Consider the following 15,226-nt stretch of genomic DNA (forward strand, 5'->3'; position numbering starts at 1 on the left):
GTTTTCAACTCCTTTGAGTAAATACTAAGGAGCACAATTACTGGATGGTACGATAAGAATATGTTTTGTAAGAAATCACCAAACTGTCTTCCAAAGTGGCTGTACCATTTTGCATTCCCATTAGCAATGAATGAGAGTTCCCGTTGCTCCACATCCTCACCGGCATTTAGTATTGTCAGTGTTCTGGATTTTGGCCATTCTTTTTTTTTTTGGCCATTCTACTAGGTGTGTAGTAGTAACTCACTGTTGTTTTAATTTGCAGTTCCCTGATGATATATAATGTGGAGCATCTTTTCATATACTTAGTTGCCACCTGTATGAGGTGTCTGTTACGGTTGGTTCTATTTTCATGAAAAAAAAACAAAAACAAACCACCTGTGTTCCAACTGTGAATGCTTTTTTTCTTAATACTTTTCTGTAGAGCTTAAATTTTTTACAGTGATATTTCATTTTTACAAGAAAAATAAAGCTAAAAGAAACAAAGTTTTAAACAAAATCCAGTGCTGGAAAGAGAAGGGACTGAGAATGAAAGCAGGTTTCTTGCCTTTGTCCATCCACCTCCCCACCCCCGCCCCGCCCCCCTTAAGCCTTTAAGCAAACATGGCCTTCACAGCTCTCCAAGAAAGAAGAGCCTGGCAAATGACACCACCACACCTTACCTATTTCTTTTACTTAGCACCATTTAATGTATCCAAAAAAGCTTTTTTTTAAGTCAAAATAGATAAGATCACAGTTTCTTAAAAGTAATACATTTAATACATTCTTAAGATTTCAAATGAGTACATACATGCTATAGGTTTTCAATCTTCCTTGGACAACACAAAAAACACAGTACTCAAATTGCAAGTTTTGACAGGAACATGAAATCTCATTTTGACACAAAGACAGGTTTAAAAAATAATAAAACCAACACTGAACTAATTGAGCACCAGCAGGCTTCCTTAAATCTCCCATCCTATCCCACTTTCAAAATCATATGGCTGCCTCTGTACCAGCATTTCTTCTTCCCTACCCAACAATTCGACAAAAAAGTTAGATAAAAAATTACAGGTGTGTCACTGAATGAGTACCACAACAGGCTAAAGAAAAAAAAAAAAGCCCATTTACTTGCTGAATGTTGAAAGAGGAGGATAAGATTAGGTGGGAAAACTGTATGGCGTTTGATTCATTCGCTTCACTCTGATATCAGAGCATAGGAACTGTGCTCAAAGGGACTAATAAAGATGCCAAGAAATAGCCCAACGTTATTTATAAAAGGAAGGCTGCACTCATGTCTGTGAAGAGCTTATAATACCATGGAAAAATATTTAAGTTATAAAGTTAAATGAGAAAGTAGAATACAAAACTTTATATTCAGTATGATCTCAACTACTACATAAAACCAAGCCAAAAAAAGGCTAAAAGTTCAAAATGTTAAGTTAGTGGTTGTATTTAAGTAGTGTACCTAATTGGATCTTTTCTCTTCCTTTACTTTTCTGTCTCTTCCAACACTTTCTCTACTGGAGAGTTTTGTTTTTAGTTTTTTGTTTTTTTTAACGATTAGCTACCAAAGAAGGAGGCCTGATAGAAGTATTGAATTTAATGAATTTAAGTCCAGCCTATCGGAAAGGATCTGTACATGTATAAAATTAGAAAACATTCCAGGCTACCCGCTGAATCCACAGTGTGTTAGCAGTAACTTCCAAGAGGCTGGAGGGCTTTGTCCTCTCCTCCAGGCAGGTGCAAAGTGTCACCAGATCCCGCCTGATGAAAAATTGCTGAATCGAACAAAAATGTCATGGATTTACAAAAAGGAACAGAAGTACCCACATGTGGCAAAAACCTATTTATAGTACAGGAGTAGCTCTTTTTTTTTTTTTTTTTTTTTGCGGTACACGGGCCTCTCATTGTTGTGGCCTCTCCCCGTTGTGGAGCACAGGCTCCGGACGTGCAGGCTCAGCGGCCACGGCTCATGGGCCCAGCTGCTCCGCGGCATGTGGGATCTTCCCGGACCGGGGCACGAACCCATGTCCCCTGCATCGGCAGGAGGACTCTCAACCACTGTGCCATCAGGGAAGCCCCCCCCCCTTTTTTTTTTTTAGGAGTAGCTCTTTAATACTATGATTAAACAAGTATCTCCTATCTTCTGTGCACATAGCAAGTTTCAAAAAAGCTATCATCAATAAGAACTGTAGAAAGCTAATCCTGGCTTAGAAACAGAAATAAAACAGCTCTGCAACAACAGTGGGCAGAGAAAAGCCACAACTTAGAAAATTATAAAAACTGCTTTCTATAAAATTGATGCCCTTTAAAACATTTGTTTACTGTATATACTTTAAGGTCCCCACTACCACCCGCCCTCAAAAAAAAGGGTGAAAACCTCTAACACTTTCTACCAAAGTAGCCACTGGTTTGTTCATTCAATAAACACTGAGGGAAGGCTCATAACGTGCGAGGCACTGGAGTCTCAAAGAGCAGACTGCTATGCCCCTGCCCCAATGACATCTTGGTCTCTCAGTGCGGGACGCAGGGACATCACCAACCACAATACAGGAATGAAAAGCAGATGTCACTGCTTTCCTACAACTCAAGAATAAGCTACAATTCTCACTCAATTACTTACACAAAAGTCCTTACACAGAAACTTTCCTGACTCACTAGGAGGCAAAAATGCAACTACTTTACCTTCATAAATACTTCTAGAAGGGACAGGCATTAAATTACATTTTGTGATATTTGCCCTTAAACATCACAGCGCCCAGTAGTGAGGTCAGTTAACTTTCTTTTAAGCAATGGAGCTTTTTGACTCCAAGAATGAGACACTTTGAAGCCGAGAAAAAGTGAGCAGTCCTAGGTCTAGATCAAGACTTGTCAGGACTGTCAAAAGCAGAGACCCAGGAGTGTAAATTTCAATTAAAATCTTCAGTCTCCTCTGCCATCCGCTGATTTTCAATATGCTCCTGGGTCAACCGCTCCAGGTCCTTCCACACATTTGGGTGGTCCTCCAAATCTTCGTAGAGGGATCTCGCAATGTCCAGTCTCCTGTAATCCTCAGGCTTGACTAGGCTTCGCACAACCTGGAGGCAGCGCTCTTTCAGGGTGTACACTGTAAGGGCAGAAAACCGACTCTCAGCAGCAGACTCAGGCCTGAGGACAAGGGCTGAGTGAGAGGCTTTGCCAACCGTGGCAATTACATTTGCAACAGCTGGACCTCGCTTTGGACAAAAAAAGTGAGTACATGGGTTGTGGCAGAGTGTAATGTGATGGCCGCAACAGACATCTCACAGTATTCATGACCCTGTGTAGGAAATTTCCTCGGGAGTGGGCTGGGCCTGGGATGTGCTTTAACTAACTGAATGTGGGCACAGTGACGCAGTGGCGATTCTGGGTCTCAGCCTTAAGAAGCCCTGGCAACGTTCGCTTTTACACTCTCAGGAGCCCTGAGCTACCCAGCAGGAGAGACCATACAAAGAGGGCCAGGCCCTGAGATGACCCAGGAGAGAGGCCCAGGCCCCAGCCAACCCGCCAGCAGAAGGCAGTGATTACCAGTGAGCAGAATAACCACCGAGCTGAGCTCTGCCCCGGCTGCAGAATTATAAACAAATAAAATGGTTGTTGTTAGGTTGGGGGTAGCTGTCACACAGCAACAGATAACCAAAGAAGTGTGTAACTGGGTTTTGGGGGAACTCAAATCCTATTTTAAACTTACCGGGGAACTTACTCTTTAAAGGTCTCCTTTAAGGCAAAATTTCCTACATTTAACTTACCAGTGCTCCCTTCTGTATACCCACTGCCTGAAAGCAGGATCTAAATGCACATACTAGTTTGAACCCTACATACACATACTCGTTTGAAGCTGCAGGTATTTGGGTTTTTTTAACCCAACAGATCATCAGTTTCTAAGGGTTCAACCTAATAAAATCACTTGAGTTTTAAACAAGTGGTAAGCTGTGAAGCTAATGTTCAATGTGGTGATTCTTCTTAAAACCCCTGATTGACACAGTGACCTTGACTGGGTTAAATTACACTGAAAGATACAACACTAGAAGTCAATAAATAAGCCATGATATCTCATTCTCTACACCTTTTTTTCTCCTGAGACTCCAGGGCGTAATTCTGCTCCACAGCGAGCGAAACAAAATGCATTCATAATTCTACAATCAAGTATTTTAATTTAGCCCACCCTTGACCAGCCCAAAGAGCTTCTGAGATACCACGACATCTTTGTCCAACATACAGCATACAAGTAAATTACTTCCACTTTATTCATGGTGGAGAATAGGACACAGAAAGGTTGGATACCTTGCTCAGCATCAGGCAAAAATCACTAATGACTGGGCTCCTTCAAGTGGCCTATCCTCTACTTAGGATACAACAGCCTATCTTTTTAAAAAGTAAGATGGAACATCAGTACCTGGCAGTGTGATGTTTGCAAAAATAGGCTGTCCATCAACATTGAGAGACGGCACAAACAGCTCAGTCTGGTTAACTAGGAGCCCATCAGATGTCCCAGCATCTCGGAAGAGCCAAAGATGACCTGTTCAGACAAGCAAAGGTTAAGGAGCCACACACCTATTTCCTTCATCTCCTCACTCTGACACTGAAAATATCTACCTCTCATTCTGCTTAAATACCATACAAAGCCATTCCAATAATGTTATTTTATTTAGTCCTCACAAAAGATCCAGGTAAAGATGAGAAAAAAAGGTCTGAAAATGCCAAGTGACTTGCTCAAGGCAACAGGGACAGTAAGGAGAAGGGCAAGTATTCCAGCGAGGCTCCAAAACCCAGGCCCTTTCTGCTATCTTGGTGCAAAAGCAAAGTACAGGAACTGCAAATCACACCAAAGGCTGCAAACTAAAAGGAGAGAAAAGGTCACCAGCTCCTCAGAACTGTGCTTCTCAAAAGCAAGAAGATACAAAAACATCACGTTGAAAGAAAAAAGCCAGACAGAAAAGGGTACTTTCTGTAGAAAGAGATAAAATTAGTCAATGGTGTGAAAAATCAGAAGAGTGAAAGGGGTAGGAGAGAATTTTCTGGGGTGATGAAAATATTCTAATCTGTAACTTGATCTAGATGTTGTCAAAACCCATCAAACCCTAAGACATTTGTATTTTACTCTATGTAAATTATACCTGAATTTAAGAAATAAACACATGCAAAAAAAAAAAAGAGAGAGAGAGAGAGAGAGGGGCACTTGGAAGGAGACAAAATTCCAGGGCTAAGATTCTGTTTAAGGAGGGAGGAGGCTGCCTCAGAATAAAAAACAGCATGTGTTCCTGGGGCATAAATTTACTTGAAGATTTGGTGGGAAAATTTAAGAAATGTAAAGTAGGAAGTAATTTTTTTTTCTTGTAGTAACATATACATAAAATTGACTATTAACCATTTTTAAGTGTACAGTTTAGTATCGATAACGTTAAGTACATTCACGTGGTAATTTTTTTTTAATGTTTATATTAAATCAGGCACAGATAAATTTTGGAGAAGAATACAAAATTCACACAATTTCCTAGATAAAATAGGAGACTACAGAAATGTTAATGCCTGGAAGAACTGCGTTGTTCCTCATTTAATATTAGCAGAACTTCGGTGTAAAAGTTTGAAGAGCATTATTGAGTAGGCGACCCTCAAGGAAAAAAGATCCATTAGGATCCTCCGAGGAAGAGAGTGAAAATTTAGCAAGCATTAACTTCTCTTCTTGAAAACCAAGGGAAGATTACTGCCACTTTATGCAGTAAGGCCTAGACAGCCCCAACCTGGGTTATTACAACAGTTTCCTAACTGCTACCAGTACTCTTCCCCCTCCAAACCACTTTGCAACCTGGGTAAGCTTTTCAGTATTAAATCAGGCAATGTCATTTCCCTGCTTAAAAACTTTCAATGGTCCCCATTTCCCTAAGGGTAAGACCACCTTTCAGACTTCCTCTCCCACCATTCCATACCCTCTCCCCTTTCCCAGGCTCCAGGTGTTAGCCCATGCTGTTCACTCTGCCTACAGCTCTCCACTCGGGTCTTGGGTTAGTAAGATCCCATTCATCATGCAGGATTCCCTTTCTTCTCTGCGAAGTTCCAACTCAAAGCACACACCCCTCCCTTTCACTGAGCAGGTGCCCTGCTGTGCTCCGTTCCTATGGCAGCAATTATGACACTGGCTTGTTCTTAACTACTTATGCATTTGTCTCGTCTCCCCCACTTGACCGCGATCTCCATGAAGGCAGGGACCCTACGCGGACGTGGCCCGCTGGGCACATCGGAGAATGTGGGATTCTCCCATTCACGGACTGAACAAACGGGCGTGAGGGATGGAATACACGTGGGGTCGATCATCAAATGCAAATTATGCACTCTTAAAAGAAGAATGATCTGTCACTAGCTGCGTCTACTTGGATCTGTCACAACCTCTCTGGGGCGTCAGTTTCTCGAGTGTAAAATGGTAATAATAATGACAACAGCACCTGCCTCTCCGGATGGGGCAGGAATTCGGTGAGATCGAGCCACCGTTATCGTTGCTATCAGGCCTAGAGCGCTGGGCAGCGCGCTGGGCACAGCTCAGCACCGGGCTCGTTGAGGCCAGGACAAGGGGGCGGCGCGGCCGGGCGCGAATGGGCGACCGCGGCCCGCCTACCTCGGTAGCTATGGATGCGGCGGCCCGTGCCGGGGGGCAGCGTCGGGTAGGGCTGCGGCTCGCCGTCGAAGTTGAGCCACACGGGCAGCACCACGCGCGGGCTGCGGTTGCAGAAGATGACCTGGGACGGCTCGCGAGTGTTCACTGAGCGCAGCATCGGCCGCGACCGCCCAGCCTCCATCTCCTGCTGGGAGCCGGGCTCCTCCGTGTGGGACTATTACGAACCGCACTGCTCCGCGTCCGCCTCCTCCGCGTCCGCCTCCTCCGCGTCCGCCTCCTCCGCGTCCGCCTCCTCCGCGTCCGCCTCCTCCGCGCCGGTCTCTGCCTCTTCCGCGTTCCCCGCCCTCCCGAGCATTACCTCCCGGAGCCAGAACTACCCGGGCCTAGCCGCCTTGGGATTCGTTGGCCGCGCGGGGCGGGGCGGGGCGGGGCGGGGCGTGCGTGCGCGTCCCCGGCAGGCGTGCGTGCAGTTTTCGCGCGCTCTCGGTGGGGGATGGAATACAGCCTGGAAGATGGCCGGCTTGAGGCCGTGCGCATGCGCAGATGGATCCCCTGAGGATTGAGGGTCCCGCTTTCACGGAAGCGGGCGGAGGCGTTAAGCCGTCCTGTGCCAGGATTTCCCCTGTAATTTGGATTCTCGTACCTCTCGTACGTTTCTTACACAGCGTTTCTTTAGTTTCATTCATTGTCTTAAGACCTTCATGGTTTTTGCCATATTCTCCCTACCTTCTGCACTATTATTTATTTACTAATTTTCTCATTGATCAAGTTTGTTTTGTCTCCATTTTGGGTCACAAAATTTGAGTTTTGTACAGAAAAGTAGGATAAAGTGAAATTTTCCCAGTCCCCCCAGCCACCTAGAGAGAGTCCCTGGAGGCAACAGGTAACATGTTTTTTTGTCCTTCCTTTCAAAATTATTCTATGCATACGCAAGCAATTAAACACATTTGAGAAGAAATTTTATATCACTACCATCAATGGAAATTCTTTATCATTTGCCATAGAAGAATACAGTGGAACGAATTTAAAGAAAACAAAACAACAGTTACTAAACTTTGTTCTCTGTAAAGGCTCTGAGCCTGCGTGCGTTCTGTTGGTTCAAAAGTCAGCCAAGTGTTAAATGTTAGATACCGAGTGTTAGTTGTCAAACCAACTTCCTTCCCCCTGGACATAATCAGAAAGATTTCCTTTAGGAAACTGAAGAGAGAATAAACTTTCACAATTCAGTCTGTGTGCCCTCTGAAATTCACACCCACCTGGGTTCTCATTCCAGGTTTAGCTTCAGATATGAGATATCTCTGAGCCTTTAATTGCTCATCTTTGAAAATGGCATTTTTAAGAAGTACCTATGTCATAGGAGTGTGGATTAAGTGGAAAAGTGTTCAGTGCCTAGCACATAGCAAGCACTCTGCAAATAGCAGCAGTTACTATTTATAAAGATGAGTTAAAAACACTGTCTCTACCCTCAAAATACTACTGGGCTACTGGGAAAGCACAGGACATGTAGACTGATTTGTTTTCTTTATTGTGGTTGATGTAGGACATGTAGTTTTATTATTGGTTATACCAGTAAAAGAGCAAGTGGAAGGTGACTAGCTGATCTGAAAAGAATCAGGTAAATCTTCATTAACCCCAGGAGGGGTTAACATCTGAGACGAACTTTGAATAAAGCCTAGGAGTTCTCCCTTCCCAACTCCCATCATACAAATATCTAGCCTGGGTGTCAGATCAGGCATCATGCCCATCGGGGGACTAGGCAGACCCCGCAGCAGGCACTGATTCCCCTATCCAGTTTGCTTCTCACTGACTAAACTCACTGCCTCCAAGCCCAGGACTCCTCAGTCCTACCACTTACTGAAAACTCACCTGGCGGCCCAGGCCAATAAGGAACACATACTTGTGCCCACAGACCAGCACTATGGCCCTAACATTTAAAATAAACAGCAGGGAGAACGGAGCAAATAGGCTTTTCTGTTTTTGTTTTTGGCTGCACTCCTAGACAGCTGTTCTCAGTCAAATCCACAAGTAAAGGGGTTTAGGTTTATGATTTTCACCCATCTGAGCAACCTCTTTTTCAGTTTCTTTGGTTGCCTGACATGAAAGCACACTCTTCTCCACAAACTACATTGAAGAATGGCAACACCATTAAAAATAGGGAAAACTTACTGAGGAAAATGAAATAAAAGGGGGAAAGAGCTATCAAATTATATGCATAGTGTGATGACATTTATGTAAAATGTGTCATTATTTCCTCAGCCAACCCCATTTTCTAGAATATAGTTTTATTACCTTTATAATGAAAACAACTAAATCAATCCTCCCCCAGCTTTTATTGAGATATAATAGACCTAAATCAATTCTGAAGAGCCATGAAGAGGAAAAAATAACCAGACCTACTATGTGCAAAGCGCTATGGTAAAAATTTGAGAAATGAAATGTTTATTTATGAAAGATTAAAACTACAAAGTTTAAACACTCATTTCTTCCTTCATTCTGAGAATATCTGAGGGCCTACTAGGTGCCAGGTGCTGTGCTAAGTGTTGAGAATATTGCAGATAAGTCATGCCTTCACAGCACTTCAATGAGTGTCCCATAATCATCACACAAATAAAAACAAAGTTGCAGTTACCACTAGTGCAACAAAGGAGAGACACATGGTGCTAGGTAAACCTGAAGAAAGATGGTACATGAGTCCCTGTAATTAAATTTCAGTGACCTGAAATAGACTCTACTTGGAGAAGCTCAGAAATAGAGTTCAGAGGGTTTCATTTTAGTCAAAGATGAACTTCAAGGAGAAAGAATAAATCTATCAAATGCAAGGCACTCTACTAAGCATTCCACATTCATGAAAGCCATGTCATTATCTCCACTTTACAGCTAAGGAAACTGAAGGGGTTATAAGGGTATAAAGGGGGTGGTCAGAGGAGAGTGCTGGATTAGAGGGGCTCATCATCTGGTGCCTTTGAGAAAATGATGGTATGAGTGAATCTAAGGAGTCTGAGAAATCTACAAAGGAACTAACACGCTGAACCTAGGTAATTCTCCTCTGGGCTGTCCTTGACAGCACATTATACAAAGAGACGGCACATCCTGATGGCCTCCAGCAGGATCAAGTGACCAGCAGTGACACAGACCGCCAGGTTTCGCGAACATTAATGTGGAAATATTTGTGGAGGGAAACCTGAGAAAGACAGGATTTTCTGTTAATCAAATCCCAATGGCTCAGAGCCATCATAATTCTCAGGATTCATGCAAACATTCCCTTACTCCCAGGATAGTGAGGTGAAACATATCAGTTTAATATGACAGAAATGTCTACATCCCTAAAATGAAAGCAGTTGTGGAGATAAACACAGGTCTTAACAGTGACATTGTATCACTGCAAATGTTTACAAAGATCATTTAAGAGGAAGGAAAACATATTTAGGGTACTCTAAGTAAAAGTAAAGCTACAGGCTATATTGTTCTTAGAGTACATTTTCCACTACTGAAAACCAAACAAGTAGAGAAAAAGAAGAAAATGTACCCAAGTATTTTAAAACAACTGGTGACTTTTTTTTCCCCTTCTACTTTGCTGCCTTTTCAAAATTTTCTTTTAGGGGACTTCCCTGGTGGCGCAGTGGTTAAGAATCCACCTGCCAACGCAGGCGACAAGGGTTCCATCCCTGGTCGGGGAAGATCCCACATGCCGCGGAGCAACTAAGCCTATAAACCGCAACTACTGAGCCTGCGCTCTAGAGCCCACGAGCCACAACTACTGAAGCCCATGTGCCTAGAGCCCATACTCCGCAACAAGACACCACAATGAGAAGCACGTGCACCACAACAAAGAGTAGCCCATGCTCGCCACAACTAGAGAAAGCCCATGCGCAGTAACGAAGACGCAATGCAGCCAATAAATACATTTATATAAAAAAAGTTTTCTTTTAGGATATATTTCGCCTTGTTTATACTTTGACCAATCAAAAAATACAAAGATGTACAATAATAAAGCAAACACTGATAATCTTACCATATAAAGTAAAAAACACATTGTCACTTATTTACTTTTTAAAGTTAAGACAACATAAATGATGAGGCTAAAATACCCTTTGACTTCCACCTTGGTCCCATTTCCCTCCTTCCTCCTCAGAGGCAGTAACTACCATGAGTTAGATGTATATCTAACCAGGCTATTTTTTTTTTTTCTAAATTTATTTTAAATTTCTAGAGTTCACGCATTTTGGTGGATAGAGGTGTGTTTTGACAACATGCATAGTCATGGAACGATCACAACAATCAAAATACAGAACAATCCACCCTCTCCCACCCCCCAAAGAGAATGTGATGAAACCCTACCCCCAGGCTTAAGTCTTGACACCCACTGACCCATCAGTCCTCTGTTCCTATAGTTCTGCCTTTTCCATAATGTCATATAATGGGACCACACAGCATGTAGTGTTTCGAGTCTGGCTTTTCACTTAGCATAGTGCATTTGAGATTCATCCATGTTGTAGAATGTATCAAGTTTATTTCTTTCCATCACCAAGTGGTAGGCCACTGCACTCACCAATTAAGCAACATTGAGTAATCACGAATAAAACTCCTATAAGCATCTGCATACAGGTTTTGTGTGTGTGTGTCTATAAGTTTTCACTTCTCTTAGGTGAGACTCATCTAGGGATGAGATTGCTGAGACATACAGTAAGGGCATGTTTAACTTCGTGAGAAATCGCTAAATTGTCTTCCCAGAGTAGTCATATCATTTTGCATTCCTACCAGCAATGTATGAGTGTTCCAGTCACTCCACATCCTTGCCTGCACTTATTATCAGGATTTTCTTCTTTTTGAAAAATTCTACCCATTCTAATAGATTGCGTATGGTATTTCGATGAGGTTTTTATTTTTATTTCCTAATGACTAATAATGTTGAACGTCTTTTCATGAGCTTGTTTGCCATCCTTTTGTCTTTGAAGTTTCAGTTCAAATCTTCTGTCCATTTCTTTATTAGCTTGTTTTCTTACTTTTGAGTTTTGATAGTTCTTTTATCCAGGACAATTTTTATTCATGATGGTGAGGCGACTGAGAACAATCTGCATTCAGAAAAGCTGGGGATAGTCTTTAACCTCTCTGAACTCCTAGTCTCCTATGGTTCAAATCAAAACAGCTATCCTGGCAACATCTTAATTTTATCATAAAAGGATAAAACAGATGTTTAAATTTTAAAAACTGAACGATTTAGTGAACAGATTAAAATGTAAAGTATAACTTTATCATCATCGGTGAGGGTGAAATGTTAGTATAACAGAACTCTAAGTACATAAGTTGAAGTGACACACTGGGGACAAAATAAACGGTGGTTTAGCATAACACTGTTTATGGACCGAAATGACCTATGAGCAAAGACATGTATAACTTGAGAATAAAATCCCAGTTTCTGGAGCCTGACCAAATAAGGTCTTTCAAAAGAGGGAAACCGAGAGACAGCTAGGGAAAGTGCCAGAGTTGATTAAATTCTTTAGGCAAGACTTCCAGAAAATATAACACACAATTCAGTCTTCAGAGAAAGGAAGCTGGAAGAAGTGAAACTTGACAACATAGACATCAATGCAAACAGTGTTTGCCAGACACAGCCAGGAAAACCCCTGAAGCCTTCTTTACCAAAGGAAGGACGGGGAAGAGGCAGGTAAGACTAACGTGAGTATGTAATAACAGCTTAAAAATTATCTAATGGGGCTTCCCTGGTGGCGCAGTGGTTAAGAATTCGCCTGCCAACCTACCTAAGGAGACAAAAGATCTGTATGCAGAAAATTATAAGACACTGGTGAAAGAAATTAAAGATGATACAAATAGTTGGAGACATATACCATGTTCTTGGATTGGAAGAATCAACATTGTGAAAACGACTCTACTACCCAAAGCAATCTACAGATTCAATGCAATCCCTATCAAACTACCAATGGCATTTTTCACAGAACTAGAACAAAAAATTGCACAATTTGTATGGAAACACAAAAGACCCCGAATAGCCAAAGCAATCTTGGGAAAGAAAAACGGAGCTGGAGGAAGCAGGCTCCCTGACTTCAGACTATACTACAAAGCTACAGTAATCAACACAGTATGGTACTGACACAAAAAACAGAAATATAGATCAATGGAACAGGACAGAAAGCCCAGAGATAAACCCATGCACATATGGTCACCTTATCTTTGATAAAGGAAGCAAGAATATACAATGGAGAAAAGACAGCCTCTTCAATAAGTGGTGCTGGGAAAACTGGACAGCTACATGTAAAAGAATGAAATTAGAACACTCCCTGACACCATACATAAAAATAAACTCAAAATGGATTAAAGACCTAAATGTAAGGCCAGACAGTATCAAACTCTCAGAGGAAAACATAGGCAGAACACTCTATGACATCAATCACAGCAAGATCCTTTTTGACCCACCTCCTAGAGAAATGGAAATAAAAACAAAAATAAACAAATGGGACCTAATGAAACTTAAAAGCTTTTGCACAGCAAAGGAAACCATAAACAAGACAAAAAGACAACGCTCAGAATGGGAGAAAATATTTGCAAATGAAGCAATGATAAAGGATTAATCTCCAAAATTTACAAGCAGCTCACGTAGCTCAATATCAAAAAAACAAACAACCCAATCCAAACATGGGCAGAAGACCTAAATAGACATTTCTCCAAAGAAGGTATACAGATTGCCAACAAACACATGAAAGGATGTTCAACATCACTAATCATGAGAGAAATGCAAATCAAAACTACAATGAGGTATCACCTCATACCAGTCAGAATGGCCATCATCAAAAAATCTACAAACAAATGCTGGAGAGAGTGTGGAGAAAAGGGAACCCTGTTGCACTGTTGGTGGGAATGTAAATTGATACAGCCACTATGGAGAACAGTAAGGAAGGTCCTTAGAAAACTAAAAGTAGAATTACCATATGACCCAGCAATCCCACTCCTGGGCATATACCCTGAGAAAACCATAATTCAACAAGAGTCATGTACCACAATGTTCACTGCAGCTCTATTTACAACAGCCAGGACATGGAAGCAACCTAAGTGTCCACTGACAGATGAATGGATAAAGAAGATGTGGCACATATATACAACGGAATATTACTCAGCCATAAAAAGAAACGAAATTGAGTTATTTGTAGTGAGGTGGATGGACCTAGAGTCTGTCATACAGAGTGAAGTAAGAAAGAGAAAAACAAGTACCGTATGCTAACACATATATATGGAATGTTAAAAAAAAAAGGTCATGAAGAACCTAGGGGCAAGACGGGAATAAAGACGCAGACCTACTAGAGAATGGACTTGAGGACACAGGGAGGGGGAAGGGTAAGCTGGGACGAAGTGAGAAAGTGTAATGGACATATATACACTACCAAATGTAAAACACAGCCAGTGGGAAGCAGCCACATAGCACAGGGAGATCAGCTTGGTGCTTTGTGACCACATAGAGAGGTGGGATAGGGAGGGTGGGAGGGAGGGAGACGCAAGAGGGAAGAGATATGGGGATATGTGTATATGTATAGCTGATTCACTTTGTTACAAAGCAGAAACTAACACACCATTGTAAAGCAATTATACTCCAATAACGATGTTAAAAGAAAAAAAAAAAGAGGGCTTCCCTGGTGGCGCAGTGGTTGAGGGTCCGCCTGCCGATGTAGGGGACACGGGTTCGTGCCCCGGTTCGGGAGGATCCCACGTGCCGCGGAGCGGCTGGGCCCGTGAGCCATGGCCGCTGGGCCTGCGCCTCCGGAGCCTGTGCTCCGCAATGGGAGAGGCCACGGCAGTGAGAGGCCCGCATACCGCAAAAAAAAAAAAAAAAAAAAAAATCCGCCTGCCAATGCAGGGGACACGGGTTCGAGCCCTGGTCCCGGAAGATCCCACAGGCTGCGGAGCAACTAAGCCCATGCGCCACGACTACTGAGCATGGGCTCTAGAGCCTGCGAGCCACAACTACTGAGTCCACGTGCTGCAACTACTGAAGCCCACACACCTAGAGCCCATGCTCCACAGCAAGAGAAGCCACCGCAATGAGAAGCCTGCGCACCGCAACGAAGAGTAGGCCCTGCTCGCCGCAACTAGAGAAAGCCCGCGTGCAGCAACGAAGACCTAACACTGCCAAAAATAAAATATATAAAATAAGTTTATATTAAAAAAAAATTATCTAATAGCACTGAAGTAGGAACGAGAAAGGAAGTTTTAGATGTGGTTATACCACACTTGGGAGTGAAACGGTTACAGGCAGGTCTAGGTTCAAGGTCCAGCACCTTTCCTTACTTTGTACGACTCTGGACAAGTTTCAGCCTCTCTAAAGAACTGCATGGAGGTAAGAACGCCTACTTCTTAGGGCTTGAGGACTAAATGAAACAGAGTACACGGACTTCCCTGGTGGCGCCGTGGTTGAGAGTCTGCCTGCCGATGCAGGGGACGCGGGTTCGTGCCCCGGTCCGGGAAGATCCCACATGCCGCGGAGCGGCTGGGCCCGTGAGCCATGGCCGCTGAGCCTGCGCGTCCGGAGCCTGTGCTCCGCAACGGGAGAGGCCACAACGGTGAGAGGCCCGTGTACCACACACACACACACACACACACACACACACAAAA

The 15,226-nt window shown here is 43.0% G+C and overlaps 1 protein-coding gene across 1 annotated transcript; it reads right to left on the reverse strand.

Annotated features, from left to right (window-relative positions):
• Positions 1-662: 662 nt before the first annotated feature.
• Positions 663-7,007, reverse strand: VHL (von Hippel-Lindau tumor suppressor). The gene is given in 3 exon segments (XM_033437357.2): positions 663-3,085; positions 4,394-4,516; positions 6,608-7,007. Coding segments are annotated over 3 exon segments (675 nt in total). The 5' UTR covers positions 6,963-7,007; the 3' UTR covers positions 663-2,888.
• Positions 7,008-15,226: the final 8,219 nt, after the last annotated feature.

Source organism: Orcinus orca, chromosome 10 (assembly GCF_937001465.1).
Source record: "Orcinus orca chromosome 10, mOrcOrc1.1, whole genome shotgun sequence".
Taxonomy (NCBI): domain Eukaryota; kingdom Metazoa; phylum Chordata; class Mammalia; order Artiodactyla; family Delphinidae; genus Orcinus; species Orcinus orca.